This window comes from Rhinolophus ferrumequinum, chromosome 6 (assembly GCF_004115265.2).
Source record: "Rhinolophus ferrumequinum isolate MPI-CBG mRhiFer1 chromosome 6, mRhiFer1_v1.p, whole genome shotgun sequence".
Taxonomy (NCBI): domain Eukaryota; kingdom Metazoa; phylum Chordata; class Mammalia; order Chiroptera; family Rhinolophidae; genus Rhinolophus; species Rhinolophus ferrumequinum.
The window spans coordinates 64336159-64362537 of NC_046289.1; the positions used below are offsets into that span (position 1 = coordinate 64336159).

General features: G+C 44.0%; 1 protein-coding gene and 1 pseudogene across 2 annotated transcripts in view; both read left to right on the forward strand.

Moving 5' to 3' along the window:
* Positions 1-89: 89 nt before the first annotated feature.
* The window catches only part of DNAJC17 (DnaJ heat shock protein family (Hsp40) member C17), a 35272-nt gene continuing 8982 nt past the window's right edge, over positions 90-26379 (forward strand). Inside the window, exons 1-4 of one of the 2 annotated variants that reach the window (XM_033107504.1) lie at positions 90-244; positions 25081-25150; positions 25444-25502; positions 25738-25825. In XM_033107504.1, the coding sequence (XP_032963395.1) occupies positions 167-244; positions 25081-25150; positions 25444-25502; positions 25738-25825 (295 nt within the window). In that variant the 5' untranslated portion in view covers positions 90-166. The remainder of the gene's footprint in view (positions 245-25080; positions 25151-25443; positions 25503-25737; positions 25826-26379) is intronic. The other variant, XM_033107505.1, reaches the window with a different exon arrangement.
* On the forward strand, positions 142-20179 carry LOC117023059 (elongation factor 1-alpha 1-like; annotated as a pseudogene).

The following is a 26379-nucleotide window of genomic DNA, read 5'->3' on the forward strand; positions in this document are numbered from 1 at the left end:
TCACCACGCCCAGCTTCCCTCAGAGGCAACCAAGCTTGACCCAGAACACGACATTTCCCAGGGGGCTAAGCGCCATTCAGCCGGCTCAGGGCCGACAATCCCCGAGAATCCCCGCGCACGCTGAGGCTCTTGGGAGTTGTAGTACGATCCAGTCAGGGTTGGAACCATGGCGGTGACCGAGGAGCTCTTACAGATGGACCTGTACGCGCTGCTAGGTATTGAGGAGAAGGCAGCGGACAAAGAGGTAAGAACCGTGGCGAGGAGAGCCGATCCGAGAGGTCTGGTGGCCCTTCCTGTCTTGGCGCATAGCCCGCGGCTGGCATCCGCTTTCCAGGTTCGGCCGGGCTCTGAGCGGGGAGCGACGAGCGGCCTGACGGCCTCAGAAGGTGGGCTCCCAGACCGTTCCATGCTCTGAGGGCCTCACAAGAGGGTGGGGGGGGGGTCCCAGCAGGGAGGCTTTCGTGCGGGGTACTCTACTCTCCCTGTGGCCGCGGGGTGAGCCTGGGAGGGAACCCAGCCTCCTCCCTGCGCGTGCGCAGGTCAGCCTTTAATTCCATTTCTGTCTTGACTGTGGCTGAAAGGATTTCATTCAGTCTCTCCTGAAGGCTGATTTAACTCCACTTAGAGCCTAAGGCAAAGGAAAGGCCAGGTCTCAAGGCCCCGCCCCTCTCTTTTCACCCTCTCCTTGGCATTGGGACCTATGACTCTACCGTCTCTGTTTTCTTTTCCACCCCTGCCCATTGACTCTTAAAGTAGCAGATGCTCAGGTGTTGCCTTCTCAACATGTGCTAGTGGGCCAAAAGCAGGAGGACCAGAAGGGTAAAGCAGATGGCCTGAAACTCCACAGGAAGGTATTGATAAAAGTGCCAGTGAGTGGAACACTGACCAAGCTGTAATAAAGATTTCTGTTACCTTCCCCTGGATCATGGTTGGTAGTTGTAGCGGTGTAGGAAGGGGAGGCAACTAATTCATCAGATGAAAGTTCTGGCCTCCTCATGGACTGAGTGAACTTGTAAGAAGAGGAAGCTCTGGGACAGAAAAGCAGGGAGACCCATAGGGCCCTTGAGGAGAGATGCTGTAAGCCTGTACAGAACTGTCCCTGCGGCTGCAGGTAAAATCAGAAGAGGGCCATGGGGATGTGGACAGAGCACCAAAAACATCTGCTACACCTGTTTCATAAGTCTCAACATTTCAGTATTAATAATACCTAAAACCTGTATAATGCTTACTATGTGCTGGGCACTATTCTAAGTGCTTTATATTTTTTAATTGTTTAACTTGTACTTCCTTAATAGTGAGAAATTAGTTTGGACATTTCACATCTGATCTAGCCAGTGTGTTGAAAGCCTGAAGTTGAGAACTCCCGAGGAAGGCAGTTGGGAGCCGTTGATGTATATATTACTCAGAGAAGTGCAGAATCAGATTTTAAAGTAAATATTCAACATCAGTGTGCAGAATGGACACGAGTAAGGGGGTAGGTTGAGGAACTGCCACTAGGGGGTCAGGTGGGGCTGTTGTCTAGGCAAGAGACCAAGATCTAAGCAGGCCAGTGTGGTTGGGATCCGATTTTCACTCAGATGAGATAAGGGATATGTGAGAAGTCCCTTTATAAAGGATAACAGGTGCAACTCCTACCTTTTAGTAGGGGAGGCACTACTGTAACATGAGGGAGAACATGGTAAATTCCTCCAGAAGGATAAAGACAAAGTGCTGTGGGTGTTCAGAGGAGGCTGAAGTTGCTTCTAGTCTGGGAGAGGCGGTGAGGGAAGCAGAGAAGGCATTTGAAGCCTTGAAGAACAGGCAGAGTTTGGATGTGTGGCGATACAGAGGAAGGGTATTCCAAGAAAGGGGAGAATGTGTGTAATCCAGTTTGGAGCATAGGCCAAGAAGAAAGGGTAAAAGGAGATAAACCTTGAAAAGTAGGTTGGGGCTTTTGGATATCGTGGCTAACTTCATGGTAATGGATAATTTTCGGTAGAGGACCAGGGAGACCTAGGCGCTGGTGTCCCCTCTCCTAGGTTCAATGCCTGTCATATTCTCTAGGGGAACCGGGAGGACAAACAGATTTTAAAATGTATTCAAGGAAGGCTTCCTCAACTTTGGTTGTCTGGTCATATAGTCTAGGAGTTCCTAATTCAGGGTCCACAGAAAGGCACCAAGGACTAAATAAACATGTGTAATGTTTTTTGTCTGTTTATTTTTGAGGAGAGATGGTCATTCTTATCCCAAAAAAGATTAAAGGAGCCCCGATCTAGGCCAACCTCCTGTGTTACTGATGGTGAACCTGAATCTCAGAGAGGATGGTTAGTGACAGAATTGGGACTAGAACCCAAATCCCCTGATACCCAGCCCCAGTCGGTGCTCCTTCCACTGTGCCACTCTGGCCCTTTGCAGCCCCGTACAACTCAGTGGTAGTGATGAGCACCAACACCAAATTTAAATTCTTTTCAGACCAAATCTGAATCCTTTTCTGCATCCCAAATCTACATATCCATCTGCTTTTTTGACCTCTCCATTTGGATGTTTCTAGGGGGCTAAATCTTACTACATCCCAAATTGAACTCTTGAACTTGTCTCTCCAAACCTGCTTCTTCCTTGGACGTCTCCATCTCAGTAAATGGTCCCACCATCCATCCACTTGAGCTAGGAAACTGGAATCATTTTTTTCTTTCTTTTTGTTTTGTTTTAATTTTTAAAATTTTTTTGTTTGGGAACATTGAGGAACAATGTGTTTCTCCAGGGCCCATCAGCTCCAAGTAGTTGTCCTTCAATCTAGTTGTGGAGGGCGCAGCTCACTGACCCAGTAGGAATCGAACCGACAACACTGTTGTTCAGAGCTCGGGCTCTAACCAACTGAGCTAAACAGCCACCCACACTGGAGTCATTCTTGATACCTCCCTATCCTCTCACTCCTGTCATTTAGTTCGTCACCAGGTCCTAATGAGTCAACCTTGTAAATAATTCTCAAATCTGTTCACTTATCTCCATTTCTGCTATCACCACTCTGCCCAAGCCCCACCAACATCCATTTGAACTGTTAGAATAGCCTGTCAACTTGTCTCCCTTCTAGTCTATTCCGATCTGTTGTGCTACTCCAATCTATTCTCACAGAAAATGGAATGATCTTGGTACTCCCTTAAAACTGTATTGCATTTTTAATAAAATATTCAATCGAATTTTTTTTCTTTTTTCTTTTTTTTTAAATACATTTTATTGGGGAATATTGGAGGACAGTATGTTGCTCCAGGGCCTATCAGCTCCAAGTTGTCCTTCAATCTAGTTGTGGAGGGCGCAGCTCAGCTCCAAGTCCAGTTGCTGTTTTCAATCTTTAGTTGCAGGGGGCGCAGCCCACCATCCCATGTGGGAATTGAACTGGCAACTTTGTTGTTGAGAGCTCAGTCTCTGACCAGCTGAGCCGTCTGGCCACCCTTCTGGAAGCTCAGCGGCAGCTCGTTGTCTTCAATCTAGTTGTGGAGGGCACAGCTCACTGGCCCATGTGGGAATCGAACCGGCCACCCTATTGTTCAGAGCTCACGCTCTAACCAACTGAGCCATCCGGCTGCCCCTCAGTAGAATTTCTTACCCCTTCATGCATGCTTTTCCCTCTGCCCGGAGAGTTCTTCCTCCTTCTGTTAACCTGGTTCCAGCCCTTATTTCAGTTTGCAGTTATATATTCATTTGTGTGATTGTTTGTCTCATGCCTTACGCTCCCCTGTACTCAGCTCTCAAGAACAGATCTGGTCCATTCACATCCATAGCAGCCTTTCGCCTGGTGACTGGCACAGAGTAGGCTCTCAATAAATATTTGTTGAATGAATCAAGTAGTGGTCAAAGAAGCCACTGCAACAACTGGACTTGAGAATCAGGAGACGTGGGGGCAGTCAGTGGCCCAGGACCTGTTTTTTGTTTGTTTGTTTTTTGTTTTGTTTTGTCTTTTATCTTTGTGACCTGTTTTTTTAATGGACCATGAGCTAAGAATGGTTTTTACATGTTTAAAGGATTATAAAAAACGCAACTCAACAATAACAAAAAAAACCAAACAACTCAATTGAAAAATGGGGAAAAGAATTGAATAGCCATTTCTCCAAAAAAGTTATACAAATGGCCACTAAGTACATGAAAAGATGTTTAATACCACTCGTCATTAGGTAAATGCAAATCAAAACTATAATGAGATGCCACTTCACACTCATTCAGATGGCTATTATAAAAACAAAAACAAACAAACAGAAAATAACAAGTGTTGGTGAGGATGTGGAGAAGTTGGAATCCTTGTATGTAACTGGTGGTGCAGCTACTGTGGAAACACAGCATGGCGATTCCTCAAAACATTAAACAAAGATTTACCATATGATTCAATACTTTCATTTCTGGGTGTATACCCAAAAGAAATGAAAGCACGGACTTGAGCAGGTATTTGTACATGTTCATAGCAGCATTATTCACAATAGACAAAAGGTGAGAACAACCCAAGTGGCCACCAGCGGATGAATGGATAAACCAAATGTGGGAAATACATACAATGGAATATTATTCAGCTTTAAAACTGAAGGAAATTCTGACACGTGCTACAGCATGGATGAAATTTGAAGACATGATGCTAAGTGAAATAAGCCAGCCACAAAAGGACAAATACTGTATGATTCCTCTTCTGTGAAGTTCCTAGAATAGTCAGCTTCATAGAGACAGAAGGTAGAATGGCGGTTGCCAGGGACTGGCGTGGCAATGGAATGAGGAGTTAGTGTTTAATTGGTGTCGAATTTCAGTTGGGGAACATGAAAAAAAGTTCTGAAAACAGATGGTGGTGATGGTTGCACAATGACGTGAATGTACTTAATGTCACAGAACTGTACACTTAAAAATGGTAACAGTAAATTTTATGTATATTTTATGTTACATATATTACCACAATAAAACAAAAATAGAGAAGAATATGTGACAAAGACCATGCGTAGCCCCCTAAAGTTTTATTATCTGGTCTTTTACAGAAAAAGTTCGCCTACGTCTGCTAGAGTTAGGGACAAGTCCAAGTCCATCTTTGTGTACGTGGAGCTAGTAGCCCTTCTGGAAACGTTTCTCTCTCTTATCACAACAAACCCGAAGGCCCAAAAGTGGGCTAAACACCACATTCATGGGAATTGTGAGAGCAATTCCCAAAGGTAGACATTTTTGTTCCCTATGCAGCCCTAGAAGAGACAGGCAGGGCAAGGTGTCATTTTCTTACAGGAAAGCCTGGAGTCGCGGGCCTGGGCGTGGTATGGCAATGCTCCTGGCGAGAGGAGTCAACATGAAGCCCCAGGGTCAACATGAAGAGTAGTTTGTGGATTCATGCCATTTGCAAATCCTCAAAAGATGAAATAACCTCAGGAGTTACCTGGGTGACTGCAGTGGCCTTCTGACCCTTTTTCTAGTTCTCTTCTTGCCCCTTGAACCTCTTCACACAGCAGCCAGAGCGAGTCTTTAGAATGTAAATCCGGTTGTGTCACCTCTGCTCCTAACTCCCCATTGGCTTCTCCTCATTCTTACAATGAAACCCGAACGCCTTCCTTGGCCCATGGGGCCCTCATCGCCTTTTCTGCACATTCCCTACCGTTCTCTCCTTGCTCACTGCTCCACCACATCGTCCTGTGATTTTTTAAAAAAAATTGTGGTAAAAAGTAACATTTACCACTTTAACCCTTTTTTGAGTGTGTTAAGTACATTCACATTGTTGTACAACCATCGCCACTGTCCATCTCCAGAACTTTCCCATCATCCCAAACTGAACTTCATACTCCTAATCATTCACTTCCATTCCCTTCTCCCCTCGGACCCCGGTAAATACTTTTCCACTTTTTTTCCCTATGAACTTAACTATTCTATGTACCTCATATAAACGAACACACAAATATCGTATAGTATTCGTACTTTTGTGATTGGCTTATTTCACTTAAGGTAATATTTGTAAGGTTCACCCATATAGTAGCATGTGTCAGAATTTGCTTCCTTTATACGGCTGAATAATATTCCGTTGTACGTATAAACCACATGTTGTTCACCCATTCGTCTTTTGATGGACACTTGGGTTGTTTCCACCTTTTGGCTATTGTGAATAATGCTGCTGTGGACATGGTGTGTAAATATCCTGCTTTCAGTTCTTTGGAGCTCTGCCCAGAGGTGGGATGGATGGGTCCCTAGGGCAGCGCCAGGTCTCATGGTTTCAGGAACCGCCATATTGGCTCCCACAGCGGCTGCACAGTGCACATTCCCACCAGCAGGGCGTGAGGGATCCAATTTCTCCACATCCTCCCCAACACTTGTTATTTTCCCTTATTTTGGATAACAACCATCCTAATGGGTATGAAATGGACCTCCAGTGACAAATTTTTCAAACTCACCTAACACATCCTTGCTTCAGGGCCTTTACGTTCCCTAAACCTTCTGCTTAGAACATCTTCCTCCTGGCAGTTGTATATCTCACTCCCACACCTTATTCAGGTTTCCATTTGAATGTTACCTTTTCCGAGAGGCTTTCCCTGACCACCTATTTAAATTAGCTGTCACACCCTTACTCTGCTATATATTTTTAAGTAGCACATCTCATTACTTTGCATTATATTACATACCCATTTGCTTACCATTGGTCTTTCCCATTGGAATGTAAAAAAATCCAGGGAGGAAGGGACTTCTCTTTTGTTTACTGCCTGTCTCTAGCACCCAGAATACTCCCTAACCCTTGATAGGTACTCAGTAAGTCCTTGTTGAATGATTCAATGAGTACGCGTTATTATTTTCTTAGGCAGTAATACTTTGTGACAAAGTGAAATCACTAGCCCCCACATAAATAAACTTACAAGCTTTTTCAAAATTGTCTTTCAGAAAGGTGGTACCGACGTATACGCCCACTGAGTAGTTAGGAGATGGCCCATCTCTCTGCTGAGGGCCCCCGCCCTGACTCTTGAAAGCAGCATGCTGCGTGCCCACTGCCTTGCCCAGAGCAGGCACACACACACTTTATTAAATCAAACTTTATAGTGTTCTCCCTGCTTCTTTTTGGTTTCCTTTCCCCTCCTCCGTGTGTGTTTTAGAAGAGGGTAGAAACATTTCTTACAAGTACCATTTGGTCCCACAAAATTTTATTAAGTGCCTACCACGTGCCCTTCCCAGAACCTGGTGCTAGGGATCAAATGTGAAGACAGCGGTCCCTGTAGGGTCAGCTCATCTCATCTGTTTCCAGCTTCCCCGTCTCTTGCTCTTGTGGCCCATCTTGAAAGGCAGAAGTTAAAGTTGATAATTCTAGAAGTTGACATTTTCTAATCAGATGACAATTTCCTAGAGAGTATAACTTGGTGTAGAAAATACTAATCTTAACAAGTAAGGCCAAGAATTGTGGCTTGCTACATCTGCTGTGTGTTGAGAATGGATGGAAATCATAATACACAGCACTGAGCAATGTTGGCAATTATAAATGTGCCTTTGTACTTACGACCAGTGATAGTTAAGAAAGTGGACTTCGGAGTCAGAGTGCCTGGGTACGGGTCCTATGACTTACCTAATTTGTGACCTTGAGCAAATATTTCACCTCTGTGTGCCTTGGCTGCCCCGTCTGCAAAATGCGGATGATGGCAGTTCCTCCTGGCTGGCGTTGTTGTGAAACTCAGTCCAGGTAAAGCACCTGGCACGGGCCTGGCACAGAGTGCGTGCCCACCACAGGTTAGTTCTTGCTATTATTACTGTTCCGTCTTCCTTCACTGTAAGTGCTCCAGTCAAATACACCCGGCCCACAACACATGACAAGGGTGCCCTCCTTCCTCACCCCTCTCACTCTTCCCAGTCCTGACAGACCCAGGCTGATTCACCCAGTGCTACACCAGTGCGTCCCGCCTGAGGCAGAGGTCAGGGTAGGAAGGAGGCGGGGAATCAGGTGGAACAAAGCTGAGGATCAGCAGAGTTCACTGTTCAGTTCAAATCGACAAATGAATGGAGTGTGTCACCAGAGACAAGGTACATGTGGGACTGTTAGACGTCGCTTCTGCCTGCAGCAGCTCACGCAGTACAGTAAACGAGGTAGAGTGAAAGGCTCAGTGAAGTGTATGAGGAAAATGCTGTAGGAATCAAGAGGAAGACATGATGCATATCTGGCAGGATCAGGGAAGACGTCCCTCGGGAAGTGTTTTGTGCGTGACCTTGAGGGGAGAAAAGAATATGTTGCAGCAGGGGTAAAAGGGGTCTCCGTGGTCATCTGCTTTTTTCATTTTATAGCCAGGAGGATGGAGGTCCAGAGAGGTTATGGAACTTGCCAGAGATCACCAGTGAGGGAGTGTCAGGCCAGGCGGGAGCCCCAGTGTAACATCATTGCTGCTCCCCTGCAGCTGACATGAGACTCTCTCTCCTTTCCTCAGCCACCTCGCCTTTCAGTTGAAGCCCTCTGACGGCTTCAAACTCAAAGACTCAAATTTTAAGTGTATTTACCTGGAAAACTACCATGGGACTTAATACTGACATTTTGCAGGGGGCGGTGGTGGTGGTGGTTGTATTTTATGATTGCTTTAAGGAAAAGGCTATTTTACCTGTATGCCAGCTAATACCTTTATGGAAACCACATATTTCTGTTGTATCCTAGAATGTGATGCTCAGATCACATTCTGTTGTTCCTTACAGATTTAAGAAGAGTAAGTTTTGGAGGACAGAGAAGAGCATGAGCACGAAGATGTAGATGTAGAAGTGCCTGGCGTGACATTGTCCAGGGTTCACTGAGGAGGTGGCAGGAGATAAAGCTGAAAAATGTGGCATCTTTGGGCCTCTTGGCCCTAGGCTGGTTAAACTTGCTCCTGTGGGCTCCGGGGACCCTTTCTGGATTTGAGGTGTGCCTGACTGGACCCGCTGTCTCCAACAGAAACCTCCCCAAGACTTCTTACCTCCAGGCCAGGTGCGGAGTCCTTGCGGTTGGCACCAAGCCTGGTTGCCTTTGACGACCGTCATTTGTTCACCAAGCGCCCTGACCAGCACTGGGCAGAACTGGGAGCCAGGCCTCCAAGTCTCGGCATCTCTCTGATGGTTAACTCGTTCCTGGGTTTGCTTGTCTGGCTGAAGCTCTGGATTTTGGAAGTTATTTGGCGGCCTGTTCAGTCAAAAGGAATGATTCATTTGTGTTTGTAAGCTGTAAGCTATTCATTAGCATTCAGGATAATACCTCACATTTATATGACACCAAAGTGCTTTCACATAAATTATCTCATTTGATGTGATCTTCAAAACAAGGCTGTGAGGTAGGCAAGGACCATTAGCTCCAATTTATAGATGAGAAGATGAAGGCTGAAAGAGTTTAATTGATTTGCCCAGCATACGGTGGCTAGTAAATGCAGAGTGCCTGCACAAACCCAGATTTTCTGCTCCTGTTTCAGAGCTTTTCCCATGACCCACACTTCAGGAGCAATTAGGGCAGTAAGCAACGGGTCTTTGGGCCCCAGAGAGTTTCCCACCTCTAACTGTGACACAGAGATTTGACCGTGAGTCAGGCTGCTCGAACTGGGTGAACCTAGCAGGTATTCAGCCCATGTGGACAGTTTGAGGAAGTGCGTTAACATTTGCGTTAAAACAACCAGAGTTTCCATTTCAAACGAGGCAGTATTCAAAATGGTCTGCATTTGCATAGCTCTTCCCTATTTTTGCTGTTCCTGAATACTGTTATTTAGTTAATATTATTTTTCTTTAAATCAACTCATTTCTTTTTACTAATATAAATTTGTTTATGAAGCCAGTGCGTTAGGCACAAAAGAAATGAATGAGATATAGGAAGTACCAGGGCCCACAAAGGAGTTCTGCACCTGGAAGACGGCAGAGGCCAGGCAGAGAGAGCAGCTTTGGGGCTGGGGACCCAGGTCTCCAGGGGTGAGGGTGACAGCAGGCAGTAGGGACAGGTAAGGAGCAGCCAGCCCCAGGGTATCTGATACCTGAAGGCTGGGCATCTCCAAACTGGAAGGAGGACGTAGGCAAGCATTTTGGAGTCTGAGCCTGATGCAGAAGTGCTTAGGGGAAGGGTGGGAGGGAGGGAGCAGGGCCTGAGAAGGGGACATCTGACGATGGGGGCGGGTGGCCATAGATGGGGCTCCATGTGATCAGCTGGTTGGGGAAAGTAGGCCGAGGAGGGCAGGGCAGGGCTTGGGGCCCAGGAAGAGGGGGACCCAGAGGTGAGAACCCAGGGATGGGAGGAGCTGAAGAAGGACTTCCATGATGGGCTGAGGCCCAGGTCCCAGGGGGCCCCCGGGGCGACATGTGGAGAGAAGCCGGCCGGGCTTGTGCGTGATGCCGGGCAGTCCAGCTGCCAGGCCACTGCCCTGAGTCTGCATCACGGGCCATGGGCACAGCCTGAGGGAGGTGTTGGCGTGAGGGCCGGGGTCCCCATAATCGTCTTGGTACCATCAGCAGGCGCACATCTGGAGAGTGCTGAACTGAGGGTGCTGGTCTGGGGGTGACTGGCCCCCCGTTTGCAGTGAGCCTTGGGAGCCGTCCATAGTTTCTGTAGTGACCTGCAGTCTTCTAACTCAAAGATTCAAATTTTAAGTGTATTTACCTGGAAAACTACCATGGATGGGAACTTAATATTGACATTTTCCAGCGGGTGGGGGTGGTGGTGGTGGTGGTTGTATTTTATGATTGCTTTATGGAAAAGGCTATTTTACCTGTATGCCAGCTAATACCTTTATGGAAACCACATATTTCTGTTGTACCCTAGAATGTGATGCTCAGACGTTGTTCCTTACAGATTTAAGAAGAGTCAGTTTCAGAGGGGACTTTTACATACGTGCCCAGAGCTCTGCGGTTTACTTCCTGCCTGTGACATCAGGCAGTCACCTAACCTCTGCGTTCCGGTGCCGGGATGGGGAGAGGTCTGCCTCCCCCGGGCGGGGGGGAGAAATTACTGCTTGGCAGTGCTTACTGACTGTTCCCATTCCTGGAACCCGGCCTTTCCAGCTGATTCACTGGGGTGGTTTGTTCATTCAGTACCTGTTGTCACGCAGAGTGGCCTTCCTGCGTGTCCTCCATATCCACGTCCCATCTATGAGTCTGGCCTAATTACTTGTACCACTCACTTACCTGGCTCCAGTTTTATTATAAGATAGGACAGCAGCCTTTTAAAAAAGTAATGATCTCTTCTTTGTGGGGCACCTTTCTTTTAAGTTAATAATGGCTATTTTATGTTTATTGGACCCCTTAGTGCCTGGCTTTTTTGGGCGAGTCAGGAGTTCACTTACCTCAAAAAGTGAAACTGGAGGCAGGTGGATTGTCGGAGGCGGAAAGCCCACTGGAGGTGGTGGGGACCCAGCTCCCGCCCCCTCCCCTGCTTAGGCTCAAGTTGCTGCAAGTGGTGGAACCAGTTTTGAAGACTCTGGGAAGGGCTGAGTGGCTGTTAATTCATGACTCATCCTTCCCCGCTGTGATGTGGGCTCTGAGGGATAACATTTAGTTTCCACTGAGGTTTTCCCGGCAGGCAGTCTGCTATAGTGATTCTTCCCTTTTCCAGGCTTCATTTCCCAAGAGGTGTTAGCAGGTAGAAGGGGAAATTGTGAAATAGTCTAAGGTCTCCTAGGGTCGGGAAAGCACCCACTGCCTTTTACTTCTCAGTGAGCCTGAACTAATTTGGTTGAGAACAAATGAATATTTGCCCCTTTCATTCAATAGGTACTTATTATGTGCCTACTAAGTGCCAGGTACTGTTCAGTGCACTGTCCTGGGCCCTGAGGATAATCAAAGCTCCCTGCCCCCTAACATGCATTCCCTTTATTTGTGAGGGGAACCCCCATAATGTCCTACACCTGTGTGCTCTCATTTGCGATACAGTTATAACCCGCGTGTCTGTTCTTCCAGACCAGAAAAAAAACTGCAGAGTGGAACGGCTTCCAGGGAAGCGCTGGCATCTGGCACAGTCTAATAGAGCCTGACTAGGGAAGAGAGAGAAAACTATAGAAAGTGTGGAACTTAAGGTCATCGCCACCTAAGCATAGCAACAGCCTGGCTCTTTGCCCTCAGTAGCATCTGAACATGTTACTCTGTTTGGTAGTTTATGCTCTGGATGAGGATCCTGAGACATGAAAGACAGACTCAACTCAAGTAGTGTCCTCGGATGGAGACGGTGGGGGGTAGGTAGAGACATCAGGAGGAAGACCACCCTTCTGCAAACTGGAGGTTACCGTCCTCGTGGAGCTTATGTTCATCTGAGATCTTTGTCGTTCTGACGCTGGGCTTGGAGACAGCCTGGTTCTCTGAAAACCCTCTGTCTGGGCCGGGTTTGGGTGGGAAGCCCGGCAACTGTCACCTAGCTCCTCTCTGCTAAGTCTCAGGAAATGCAAATTAATGTTTCCAAGTGCCAGGGAGACCAGAGGACCTTGGGGAAACCTATAGGTCAAGAAGGAAACTGCAAGTGTGAAGATGGCAGGAGCCTTTGGCATCTTCCGGTGGCGGCCCGCAGCCCTGCCTAAGCCATCCCAGCACCTGCAGGTCACCTCACAGGAGCTGCCAGCCCTCAGGCCTGGAATAGACAGTCGTATGTTAATCCCACATCATTCCGCATGTGGGCCCTCAATTTCTTTGTTCTAATGAAAGTTCCTGTTCCTTCCCAACTTTAAGATAAATATTGTTGTAGGTTTTTGCCCTGAATCCAGCCTCTTGAGCAGCTCATAAGGTAGAATTATTTCATAATAAACAGTGTTGACACCGGAAGCTTTTTCAAAGGCCTGCTTTAGGAGAGTTGTGTTTACATGATGAGAAATTCTTCAAGGCAGCACTCACTCCAAGAGACTGGCCAAAGCTGGGAATCCAGTTTGTAACACAAAACATCAAATGCTAGGCCAACTGGTTCAAAGTCAAAACTGGCCTTCCGGGCTAAAACCCAGGAATGGGGCCTGCCCAGAGCAGGCTTAGCAACTAAAGATACTAAGAACTAGTTAATCAGGACAGACACACTGGACCAGCATTCTTAGGCCAGCTGGGGTTTGGTTCCCAGCCACTTTGGAAGGTCTCAGGTCACTTACCGATGCGCTCTGCCCTTTGAATGAGAGTATTTCAGAGCCCCTGGGGGCAAACCAAGGATTGAAGTTTAGAACTGCCCCCCTCAACACCCCGCGCCTCCCCAACAGACTTGTCTGCCTCAAGAATTCAAATTGGGCTGACCTGGGCCCACTCTGGACCCACCTCCTTCCCTGGAGTTACTATCAGGTTGGCCTCATACTGGGCTGGTGTCACAACTGACCTCCCTCCCAGGAGTGGATAAGTGAGAGGTTTGGAACTTACATTGAGTGCCTGGTTTTTGTCGGGTCCATCACATGGATTATATCATCCTCACAGCAGTCCTATGTGTAGGCGATACTTCCCTCACTTGGTAGCTGAAGAACCTGAGGCTGAGTGAGTCAGTAATTTACCCAAGGTCATGTATGTGGAAGATTCAAAATTTGAAAATACATCTCTTAGACTCTAGAACCTTGTTTCTTTCAGTGAACCATGCTGCCTCCTAGCTTAGAACAGTAGAAAGAAACTAATCATCCCTGTGTTTTTTTATGGAGACACAATTGACATATCACATTGTATTAATTTCAGGTGTACAACATAATGATTTGATACATGTATACTGTGAAATGATGACCGCAATAAGTCTGGTTAATATCCACCTTCACGTAGTTATAGAATATTTTTCTTGAGATGAGAATTTTTAAGATCTACTTGCTTAACAATTTTCAAATATGCAATATAGTGTTATTAACTCTAGTCTATCGTGTTGTACTTTGCATCCCCAGGACTTATTTATTTTATAACTGGAAGTTTGTACCTTTTGACCCCCTTCACCTCTCTTGCTCACCCCCCACACACTACCTCTGGCAACCACCAATCTGTTCTGTGTATCTGTGAGTTCGGGTTGTTTTTTGTTTTTGTTTTTTAGATTCCACATATAAGTGAAATCATATGGTAGTTGTCCTTTTCTGTCTGACTTATTTCACTAAACATAATGCCCTCAAGGCCCATCTCTATGTTGTCAGATATGGCAAGATTTTTTCTTATGGCTGAATTTTGTGTGTGTGTGTGTGTTGTGTGTGTGTGTGTGTGTGTGAGAGAGAGAGAGAGAGAGAGAGAGAGAGATTTTTCTTTATCCATTCATCCATTGATGGATACTTTGGTCACTTCTCTATCTTGGCTATTGTAAATAATACTGCTGTGAACATGGGAGTGCATACATCTTTTCGAGTTAGTGTTTTCATTTCTTTCAGATATACTTGTATACCCAAAAGTAGAATTGCTGGATCATATGGTAGTTCTATTTTTAATTTTTTGAGGAACCTCCATACTGTTTTCCATAGTGGCTGCACCAATTTACATTCCCACCAACAATGCACAAGGGTTCCTTTTTCTCCACATCCTTGCCAACACTTGCTATTTCTTGTCTTCTTGATAGCAGCCATTCTAAGAGGTGTGATGTGATATCTCATTGTGATTTTGATGGACATTTCCCTGATGATTATGGATGTTGAGCACCTTTTCATGTATCTGTTGGCTATCTTCTTTGGGAAAATGTCTCTAGATCCTCTGCCCACTTTTTAATTGGATTGTTTTGTTTTTTGGGTTTCTTTTGCTATTGAGTTGTATGAGTTCTTTATACATTTTCTATATTCACCATTATCAGATATATGATTTGCAAATATTTTCTCTTGTTCCGTAGGTTGACTTTTCATTTTTTTTGATGGATTCCTTTGCTATGCAGAAGCTTTATAGTTTGATATAGTCCCACTTGTTTATTTTTGCTTTTGTCCTTTGTTTTTGGTGTCAAATCCAAAAAATTATTGTCAAGACTGATGTCAAGAAGCTTACTACCTGTTTTCTTCTAGGAGTTTTTTGGTTTTCGGTCTTACGTTCAAGTCTTTAACCCATTTTGAGTTAATTTTTGTGTATAATGTAAGATTTCATTCTTTTGCACGTGGCTGTCCTGTTTTCCCAACACTGCTTATTGAAGAGACTGTCCTTTCCCCATTGTAATTACTTTGTCGTAAACTAATAGACCATGAACGTGTGGGTTTATTTCTGGGCTTCCTATTTTTTCATTGATCTCTGTGTCTGTAAAACCATACTGTTTTGATTACTGTAGCTTTGTAATATAGTTTGAAACCAGCTTTGTTCTTTCTCAAGATTGTTTTGGTTGTGGGAGGCTGCAGGCTTAGTTGGTTAGAGCGCGAGCTCTGAACAACAGGGTTGCCGCTTCGATTCCCACATGGGTCAGTGAGCTGCACCCTCCACAACTAGATTGAAGGACAACGACTTGGAACTGATGGGCCCTAGAGAAACACACTGTTCCCCAATTAAAAAAAAAAAAAAAAAGATTGCTTTGGCTGTTTGTAGTCTTTCATGGCTCCATACAAATTTTAGGATTGCTTGTTCTATTTCTGTAAAAAATACCATTGGAATTTTGACAGAAATTGCACTGAGTCTGTAGGTTGCTTTTGGTAGATGGACATTTTAACAATATTAATTCTTCCAATCCATGAGTATGAATATCTTTCCATTTATTTGAGTCTTCTTCAATTTCTTTCATCAATATCTTATAGTTTTTAGTGTACAATTCTTTCAGCGCCTTGGTTAAATTTATTCTTACGTATTTTGTTCTTTTTGGTACAGTCATAAGTGGTATTTTTTTTCTTTCTGATAGTTTATTATTAGTGTATAGAAATGCAACTGATTTTTGTATATTGATTTTGTGCCTTCACCTTTACTGAGTTCGTTTATTAGTTCTAATAGTGTTTGGGTGGAGTCTTTAGGGTTTTCTATATATAATATTATGTCATCTGCTAATAGTGACAAATTTATTTCTTCCTGTCTGATTTGGATACCTTTTATTTCTTTTCTTTTTTATTTATTTCTTCCCCCCACCCCAATTGCTCTGGTTAGGAATTCTAATATTCTGTTGAATAAAAGTGGTGAGAGAGAGCAACCTTTTCTTGGTCGTGATTTTAGAGGAAAAGCTTTCAGCCTTTCACAGTTGCATGTGGACTTGTTATATATGGCCTTTATTATGTTAAGGTACATTCTGCCTATACCCACTTTGTTGAGAGTTTTTATCATAAATGGATGTCAAATGCTTTTCTGCATCTATTGAGATGATCATATGATTTTTATCCTTTTTCTTAATGTGGTGTATCACATTGATTGATTTGCAGGTGTCGAACCATCCTTACATCCCTGGGATAAATCTCATTTATCTTGGTGTATGATCCTTCTAATGTATTATTGAAGTCAATAGATATCAGTGATATCAGTTGTAGCATCTCCTCTTTCATTTCTGATTTTATTTGACTCCTCTCTTTTTCTTTGTGAGTCTAGCTAAAGATTTGTCTTAGTTTCATTCATCTTTTCTATTGTCTTTTAGTTTATATTTATTTCCCCTCTGATCTGTATTATTTCCTTACTTTGATTAACTTTGGGCTTCCTTTTTTTTTCGTTTTCTAGTTCCTTGAGATGTAAAGTTAAATTGTTTATTTGAGATCTTTCTTGTTTCTTTTTTTCTTTTTTTAAATTAAAATTTATTAGGGTGGCAATGGTTAGTAAAATTACATAGGTTTCAAGTGTACAATTCTGTGCTATATCATCTATATATCACATTGTGTGTTCACCACCCAGAGTCAGTTCTCCTTTTATCACCATATATTTCTTGTTTCTTACTGTAGATATTTATTGCTATGAACTTCCCTCTTATAACTGCTTTTGCTGCATCCCATAAATTTTGGTATGTTGTGTTTCTATTTTCATTTTTCTCAAGGTGTTTTTTGATTTCTGCTTTGACCATTGGTTGTTCAGTAGCATGTCGTTATGTTTGTTTAATCTCCACATATGTGTGAATTTTTGTTTTCTTCTTGTAATTGATTTCTAGTTTCATACCATTGTGGCTGGAAAAGATACTTGACATGATTTCATTTTTCTTAACTTTATTAAGGCTTGTTTTATGGCCTAACATATGATCTGTCCTAGAGAATATTCCATATGTGCTTGAAAAGAACATGTATTCTGTTGCTTTTGGGTGGAATGTTCCATACGTTTCTGTTAAGTCCAAATGATGTAATGTGTCATTTAAGGCTAATGTTTCCTTATTGTTTTTCTGTCTGGATGATCTATCCATTGATGACAGTGGGATATTAAAATTCCATACTATTATTGTATTGATGTCTGTTTTCTTCATTTAGGTCTTTAATGGTTGCTTTATATATTTAGATGCTCTTATGTTGGGTGCATATATATTTACAAATGTTATATTCTGTTGATGGATTGACCCCTTTTTCATTATATAATGTTTTTCTCTGTCTCTTTTTATATTCTTTGTCTTAAAGTCTATTTTGTCTGATATTAGTATAGCTATCCCAGCTTTCTTTTGGTTTCCATTTGCATGGAATATTTTTTTCCATCCCTTAACTGTCAGTCTTACATCTGAAATGAGTCTTACATCTGAAGTGAGTCTCTTATAGGCAGCATATAGATGGCTCTTGTTTTTTCATCCATTCAGCCACCCTGTGTCTTGGAGAACTTAGTTTATTTTTTAAATATTTTTTTTTCCTTAATGTGAAACGGAATAAAGGTCATTAGAGAAAACACATATCAACTATAATCCTCTCTTCCAGGAATAATTTTATTTTTTCATCTGGTCAGGTTAAGCTCCATTCTCAGCCTTTTCTGACGACATCCTGGCAAAAGTTTCGGTTTTTTGTTATAGCTGATGAGGGTGGAAGTCTGGACTTCCCGTTCACCCATTATGGCATGGGTGGAGTGGAGTCACAGGTTTTTCTATGGTGTTTGTATGGAGTAGAACATTTATTGTCTAAAATAGATTGCATAGTTTTCATTGAATGGATTTTCATTATCATAGTTAACCCCTCATTAGGTCACAAATTCCTCATTTGTAAAATGAAGATAATAATTTCTACTTCATAGGGATGTTTTAAGAGTTAAATAAGTTATTACATGTAAAGAACTTCCAACAGCTTTTTTTGCAATGGGTTTCCTCCAGAACACAGGTGTAGTGAAAACCACCACTAAATCTAACCCAAAATGGGAAAGGAAAAGACACACATCAACATCGTTGTCATTGGACACGTAGATTCCGGCAAGTCTACCGGTATTGGGCATCTGACCTATAAATGTGGTGGGATCAACAAAAGAACCATCGAAAAAATTGAGAAGGAGGCTGCTGAGATGGGAAAGGCTCCTTCGAGTATTCCTGGGTTTTGGATAAACTGAAAGCTGAATGTGAGTGTGGGCTCACCATGGATAGCTCCCTGTGGAAATTCTAGACCAGCAAGTATGTGACCATCATTGATGCCCCAGGACAGAGACTTTATCAAAAACATGATTACAGGCTCATCTCAGGCTGACTTGCTGTCCTGATTGCTGCTGCCGGTCTTGGTGAATGTGAAGCAGGCGTCTCCAAGAATGGGCACACCTGTGAGCATGCCCTTCTGGCTTACACACTGGGTGTGAAACAACTAATTGTTGGTGTTAACAAAATGGATTCCACTGAGCCGCCCTACAGCTGGAAGAGATACGAGGAAATCGTTCAGGAAGTCAGCACCTACAGTAAGAAAATTGGCTGCAACCCTGACACAGTAGCATTTGTGCCAATTTCTGGTTGGAATGGTGCCAACATGTGAGAGGCAGGTGCTAACATGCCTTGGTTCAAGGGGTGGAAAGTCACCCGTAAACATGGCAGTGCCAGTGGAATCACGCTGCTTGAAGCTCTGGATTGCAGCCTGCCACCAACTCGTCCAACTGACAAATCTTAGCATCTGCCCCTCCAGGACGTCTGCAAAATTGGTGGTATCGGTACTGTCCCTGTGGCCCAAGTGGAGACTGATGTTCTCAAACCCGGCATCCTAGTCACCTTTGCTGCAGTCAGCGTTACAATTGAAGTAAAGTGTGTTGAAATGCACCATGAAGCTTTGAGTGAAGCTCTTCTGGGGACAGTGTGGGCTTCAATGTCAAGAATGTGTCTGTCAAAGATGTTAGTCGTGGGGCCGGCCCGGTGGCTCAGGTGGTTAGAGCTCCATGCTCCTAACTCTGAAGGCTGCCAGTTCGATTCCCACATGGGCCAGTGGGCTCTCAACCACAAGGTTGCCAGTTCGATTCCTCAAATCCCGCAAAGGATGGTGTGCGCCGCCCCCTGAGACTAAGATTGAACACGGCACCTTGAGCTGAGCTGCCGCTGAGCTCCTGGATGACTCAGTTGGTTGGAGCGCATCCTCTCAACCACAAGGTTGGTGGTTCGACTTCGCAAGGGATAGTGGGCTGCACCCCCCCTGTAAATAGCAACGGCAACTGGACCTGGAGCTGAGCTACGCTCTCCACAACTAAGATTGAAAGGATAACAACTTGACTTGGAAAAAAGTCCTGGAAGTACACACTGTTCCCCAATAAAGTCCTGTTCCCCTTCCCCAACAAAATCTTTAAAAAAAAACGTGTTAGTCGTGGAAGTGTGACAGGTGACAGCAAAAATGACCCACCAATAGAAGCGGCTGGCGTCACAGCTCCGTGATTCTCCTGAACCATCCAGGCCAAATCGGTGCTGGATACGCACCTGTGCTCCACTGTCACACAGCTCACATTGCTTGCAAATTTGCGGAGCTGAAGGAGAAGATTGATCGTCATTCAGGGAAAGAGCTGGAAGATGGCCCCAAGTTTTTGAAATCTGGTGATGCTGCCATTGTCGATATGGTTCCTGGCAAGCCCGTGTGTGTTGAGAGCTTCTCTGACTACCCTCCTCTGGGCCGTTTTGCTGTTCGTGACATGAGACAGACAGTTGCTGTGGGTGTCATCAAAGCAGTGGACAAGAAAGCAGCTGGAGCTGGCAAGGTCACCAAGTCTGCCCAGAAAGCTCAGAAGGCTAAGGGAATATTATCCCCAATACCTGCCACCCCAGTCTTAATCAGTGGGAAGGAGGGTCTCAGAACTGTTTGTCTCCATTGGCCATTTAAGTGTAATAATAGCAAAAGACTGGTCAATGATTACAATGCATCGTAAAACCTTCAGAGGGAAAGGAGAATGTTTTGTGGACCATTTGTTTTTTTGTGTGTGTGGCAGTTTTTAAGTTATTAGTTTTTAAAATCAATACTTTTTAATGAAAACAACTTGACCAAAAATCTGTCACAGAATTTTGAGACCCATTAAAACAAAGTTTAAGGAAATAAAAAAACTTCCAACAGAGTTTGACACAGTAAGCATTATATAAGTGCTAGCTACTATTTTTGTTGTTTCAGAATGTAAATTATTTCTGAATTTTTTCTGTTATAAATAATGCTATAAATGAACAGCAGTGTTTATAAATGTTGCATGAATTTCTAAATATTTCTTTAGAATAGACTCTTAGAGGAGGCCTTGCTGGATCAAAAGGTTTGTACTTTTCCTAGCTTCCTGATATGTACATACAGCTTTCCAGAATCATCATGTCAATTTACGTACTCATATTCACCACAAAGCCATTAAATACTATCTTTTTTTTTTTACTTGTTGTTAATGAGCAAGGTGAAAAATGACTTAATTTTTATGTGTGTGGCCGAACATTTTTCACATTATTACCCATTTATATTTTATGAATTGTCTCTTCATGTTCTTTCTCTATTTTCTTGTAGTTTGTTTTTTTCTGTGTAATTTCTTTATATATAAGGATTTGGTGTCTGTCATATTTCATGAAAATAGGTGCTTCCCTTAGTTTTCATTTTTCCTGTCTTTTGCCTATGATTTTGACTTGGAGAAATTACAATTTTTTTCCTTGTAAATCCATTCATTTTGTGTTTGTGTGCATGTGCACGTGTGATTGTTTTCTACTTTAATGCTTAGGAATTTTCTTTCCCATCTTAAAAGCAGATTAAAGGTCACATCATTTTCCTTTTTTCAGGTTTCTTTAGTTTCATTCTTTTATAATTAGTTTTTTTAATCTATCTGGAATTATTTTGATACATGGTTTGAGATGAAGATCTAACTCTTTTCACTTAGTGTAATAAATTTTAATAATACCTTTTAACGTACCTTGAGTTTTTACACTTACTAAGGTTTATTTCTTGGCCAGGCTTATGTTCCATTAATTTTGCCTGATGCTTTCGTGCTTTATGATACACTTTTATAGCAGACAGTGTTGAGGTTCAGGTTTTTTGGGCTTGGAGACCCCATAAGCCTCTTCAGTTATTTGTCCTGGTTCATTACCCTTGAACCCAGAAGTCTCCCCACATCTGGCCCAGCTCATAAGCAGCATGGGGCTTTCCCTTCTAATTGTCCTACTCCCTGTTTTATGAATCACACATACCTCATGAATCACATTAACTGTTGTGTATTTTCAGTATCATACCTGAGTTCACTTCATCATTCCTTAATCCTTATTTTCAACTCTTCTGTCCCAGTTTGCACTGCTTTGCCCGTATGTATGTATGCTCTCGCTCCTGCCTAACATTTCTTCCTCTCAAGTCTGTGCATTGAAATCTGTTTGTATGAATTTGTTCTTTTCCTAGTTTTCTTCCGTTACTTTTCTTTGGTTAGTTTTTTAATTAACCAAAATATCCGTTGACAGAAACATTATTTTCATCTCCATGTTTTATTGCATCCATTCCTCTCTTTTCATGTCCTTTTCCTCATTAAAGCAAAACTTTTATATTTCTTGTGTAAGCTGGGGCTTGAAGAGAAGTCAGGCTCTTTCATACCCTCTGTCTTGAGTGGCCTTTCTGGCTTTCTGCTTGGAGAAGTACTCACCTTTCAGAACCAGTCAGATGTTGCCTGCTCTAGGAAGCCTTCAGGACCAAACTTAGTCACTCCCTTCTCTATTTTTCCCTTTCTTATGGACCACTCTTATGGCATCTCACACACTGCAGTGTAATTAACTGTTTTCACAGCCATCTTGCTTGCTAAGCAGTCTTCTTCCCTTTCGGTGTCAGGGAAATGACTGATTTTTTTCTCTGTATCCCCAACTCCAACTCAGCCCCTGCATATCCTAGATGCTCCATCAGCAGACCCAGGAGTGGGGGAGATTTGGTGCCATACTGAAGGGCTCTCAGAGAGCTCTCCTCTGCCCTTAGATGTCCCTCCCTGGGGATGAATACCAGCCTGACCTTGACTTTCTGGCCTCACCTCTCTCCATGCTAATAATATCTAGTTAGTGCAGGAGACTGGTAATTTTTTCATATAGGATCTTGAAATACAGAATGTTCAGCCCCTTACACCTTAAAAGGTGGTTTGGAAATTGAGGCCCAGGCCAGGCCTTGAGGGAATGGGGGTCCAGGATTCATCAAGTAATGGGGTACTAGTTTGGTTGTAAATGTTGGGAGTGTGGGAGGCAGGAGGGGTGGGGTACGATTGGGGTCCCAGGGGAGTAAGGTAACCTACGTCTAGTTATACTAGTAACTTCAAGCAAAATCTGATGAGATGGTTATAGACATTTGTCAAACGAATACATGTAGATTAATTTCCCATTATTATATAATTATTTTTTTTCATTTTGAACAATTTGTTTCCCTAAGTAAAAAAAGTTTTCTGATATAGAAAAATCCAAAATGAATTATAAAACACAAAACAATATTTAATATTCCTTCAGAATAAAATTAATAAAGCATTCTCTCACACAAAAGAAAAAAAGCAAGGAGAGAAAATGAAGAATGTGCTGTCAGCCAGCCCACCTCATGGCCCTTTTCGTTTTCTTTTTTTTTTTCCTTAAGGAGGGCACAGCTTGCAGTGGCCCATGTGGGGATCAAACCGGCAACCTTGGTTACCAATACCACACTCTAGCCAACTGAGCTGACTGGCCGCCCCTCATGGCCTTTCTTACTTTCTTACTGGTCCTTCTTGCCCTGCAGCTATAGCACTTTTTAAAAGCCCTGTGATACAAAAGAAACCATCTTCCCCCAAACCCCCCAGCATCAGGAGGACACTCCTAATCCTGGTCCTTAGAAAGTTCATTCGAAGGGCAGTGTTGCAAGGTGAGGCGCTAGAAACCCCTCCTCCCTGCCTCTTCTCTCCCATCTCAGAGAGAGGGTGGGGGTGGGATCAGAGAGAAGTGGGGAGAGAGGCGGAACAAAACTCAGAGACTCCTGTGGTGCGTTCGGTGCTTACGTATGTCGGAATGATCAAGGAGTAAGGTTTAGAAAGATACCCACCATTGGCACCTTGAAGAGAGGGCTGGGGAAATGAGGAATGAACATTAGTTTTTTAGCTTTCTCTTTATACATTTTTTGGTATTGTTTTACTTACTGAAGAAAAATAAAAACGAAGGACCCCCAAATACAAAGAATACGCACTAAAGGCCTGATTTAAAACAAAAAGGAAATGAAGCCGGTGGCACAATGGAGGACGCAAAAGAAAGAGAAAGGGAGAAAAGACAAATAAGGAAAGATGCCATTTCAAACGTTAGACTGTACATAAAACTGTCACCTCCCCTTTTTTGGTAGTGAAAACAGCTAGATTTCGTTGTTGCTGTTGGTATTTTTGAAGGGTGAAAACCTCGGTTGGGGTGGGAGGTGAACAGGTGCACCAGGTGGGCATGGGTGGGCGATGGGAAGGCGGGAGGACAGGGAGGCATGACGACACTACCGTTGCGGCTCAAGGCCTGTCCTGGGAGTGGGGCCTGCCGCCTCCTGCTCCGCCCGGAGAGCCAGGTGAAGGTGTGGTGCCGGCAAGGCCCAGCAGGTGGCAGCACAGCCCAGCGGTCTGGGCGGGTGAGGGGCGCGTGCAGTGCGGCCGCTGCCCACAGGCCCTCCCCCGCGTCCTGACTTAGCACACTTCTGTGGGAGCATCTGTTAGTCCCCCTCAGACAGGGAAGCTCCGGGTCCAGAGGCTCCTCCCCGGAGGTTTGAGCAGCACGTGAGGTATGCCGGCAGAAGTGAGGGCAAGGCCTCCGGAAGCAGAGGGCAGATCCCGGGATTTTGTGCTCTCCCTTCCCTGAAAACAGCTAAGTGGGTGACGCACGAAAGAGAATCTTCTACTAATATAAGAATTACTACTTTTTTTCTTTTCAGTTCAGAGATATGCAAAGATAAAAACTAAAAATGGACCATAACCTCCCCACCAAGATAACCTCTGTTGACTAGAAAAAATGATAGTAAAATAAGACGTGTTTAAGGTTTGAAAATTTGAACTACAGAATGGTATAAAATGAGAAGTGAATGTTTCCTTTCCTACCACTCTCAGCCTGTCTCCAAAAGAAACCACTCTGATGTTTCTTATGATTGCTTTAGGAGGAAAAGAAAACAAAGGCTATGCGCAAACCCGACTATCTCTATTCATATTTTATTTGGTTTTTTATTTTAAGTGATCATATTATATACATTGTTCTAAGCCTTATTTTTTCCACACACTATACCTTGAAGATCCTTCTTTTTTTTTTTTTTGAGGTATAATTGACATACAACGTATTGATTTCAGGTGTCAAATATACAACATAATGATTCAATATTTGTACATATCGTGAAATGAGCACAAATCTAGTTAACATCTGTCACCACACGTAGTTATAGAATCATTTATTTTCTTGTGATGAAGACTTGAAGATCCTTCTGTTTAGCACATACAGACATCTATCATAATTTTTTTAATGGGTCTCCCATTAAAAATGGGAGATTGTGGTTGGTTCCAGTTGGGGGCTAATATAAATCGTGGTGTGGAGGGCATCCTATATATTTATTTTGGCAAATTCCTAGGAGTGGGTCAAAGGGAAAGTAGGTTTTCAAATTTGATGGTGAAATTTTCCTCCAGAAAAAGGGTACATGCCCACCAGGAGTGTATGAGAGTGCCTGTTTCCAGGTGGCTGTAGAGAACCTGCCCCTGCCAGGAGCCATTTGACATCCATGGTGCTGAGACTGGGTGGTCCATCGGCAGGAAGTAGGCCCAGCCCCTCTGCTGGGCGCGGCTGGCCCCCTCCATGGCCTCTGCCTCCTCCACTGTAAATCTCCTTGGTGGTCGTGAGGTGACTGTCTCAATGTGGGAGCCAGCAGCCTCTTAGGGGTGGGGAACACTTTCTGGATTTCACTTATCACTTTAGCAAGGTTTTCCTGTCCATCCCAGGGTGAGAGAGTGAATGACTGACCCCTCTTCTGACTTTTCCAGGTAAAGAAGGCATATAGGCAGAAGGCCCTCTCCTGCCACCCTGACAAAAATCCGGATAATCCCAGAGCAGGTGAGACTCTCCCAGGCCTGGGGAGGAGGAGTCCAGCTGACCTGGCATGGTGTTTCCCCACTGCCGCTCCCGTGGGAGTGGGAGTGCCGTGGAATGCTGATGTGCACAGCCTGGCTCTCATGTGGGGGGCACCTGGTCAGTTGCTCACGTGTCAGCCTTCCTTCATGGTCCGTCATCTGCTGATGTCGGCTTTTCTGCCAGCCTGTGGCTTCTTTGAGGTGCTTTTTGGAGGAAGCACCATAACCACGTCTAACTTGATTTTTCTCCTCTCTCTCTTTGATCCTTGTGTTTAGCTGAACTCTTCCACCAGCTTTCTCAGGCCTTGGAGGTACTGACCGACGCTGCAGCCAGGGTAAGCCCATGCCCCTCTATCTGAATTGTCCCCAGTGGTTGGAGGACACTGTGGTTCTTCAACCTCGGTCCTCTATACTCTGCCATGTGGCACAGTCCTTGCTGTCCCAGTCTGGAGACCTGGTCACCAGACTGCCTCTTGATGGCTCTGGGGCCAGGCGGTGGGGCCAGGAAGGTGGCCGGGCCCTGCTCTGTTCTCTGGCTGACTGTTCCTTGGTGTTCCTTTCTCCCGCCAGGCTGCGTATGACAAGGTCAGGAAAGCCAAGAAACAGGCAGCAGAGAGGACCCAGAAACTTGATGAGAAAAGGAAGAAAGTGAAGCTTGGTAGGTGACATCATGGTGCTGGGTGGTTTCCCTGGGCTGTTTTCATACAGCTCCCTCACCCTTCTTCCTGGAGCTTCACTTCCAGCAGCTCAAAGTCTCTTGTCCCCGGCTCTGGGCAGAACCCTGTTTTCAGGGGTGGGTCCTAAAGGACACTCAGGAATAATAACAGCGACTAGATCTACTATTAGCTAAGCTCTGACAAATGTTTTATTGTCTCCTTTAATTATCACAGTGATCCAAGGAGGTGGGTATTACTAAACCCATTTTTTTGTAGACAAAGAAGCTAAGGCACCACAAGGATGAGAACTTGCTGGAGCCGGGATTTAAACCCACGCAGTAGCAGTAGACCCGTGTTCTTATTCACTATGCCATCCTGGGTCTTTTTATTTGTCCCAGCCTCATTTCTGCACAGAACTTTTGCTCTGAGAAGTCCCCTGAGAAGGATTCGAGGAGGTTCAGGCATTCTGTTTTTTTTTTTTTTTTTAAGAGCTTTATTGAGGTATATTTTATATAATATAACATCCACCCATTTCAAGTGTACAATTCAATAATTT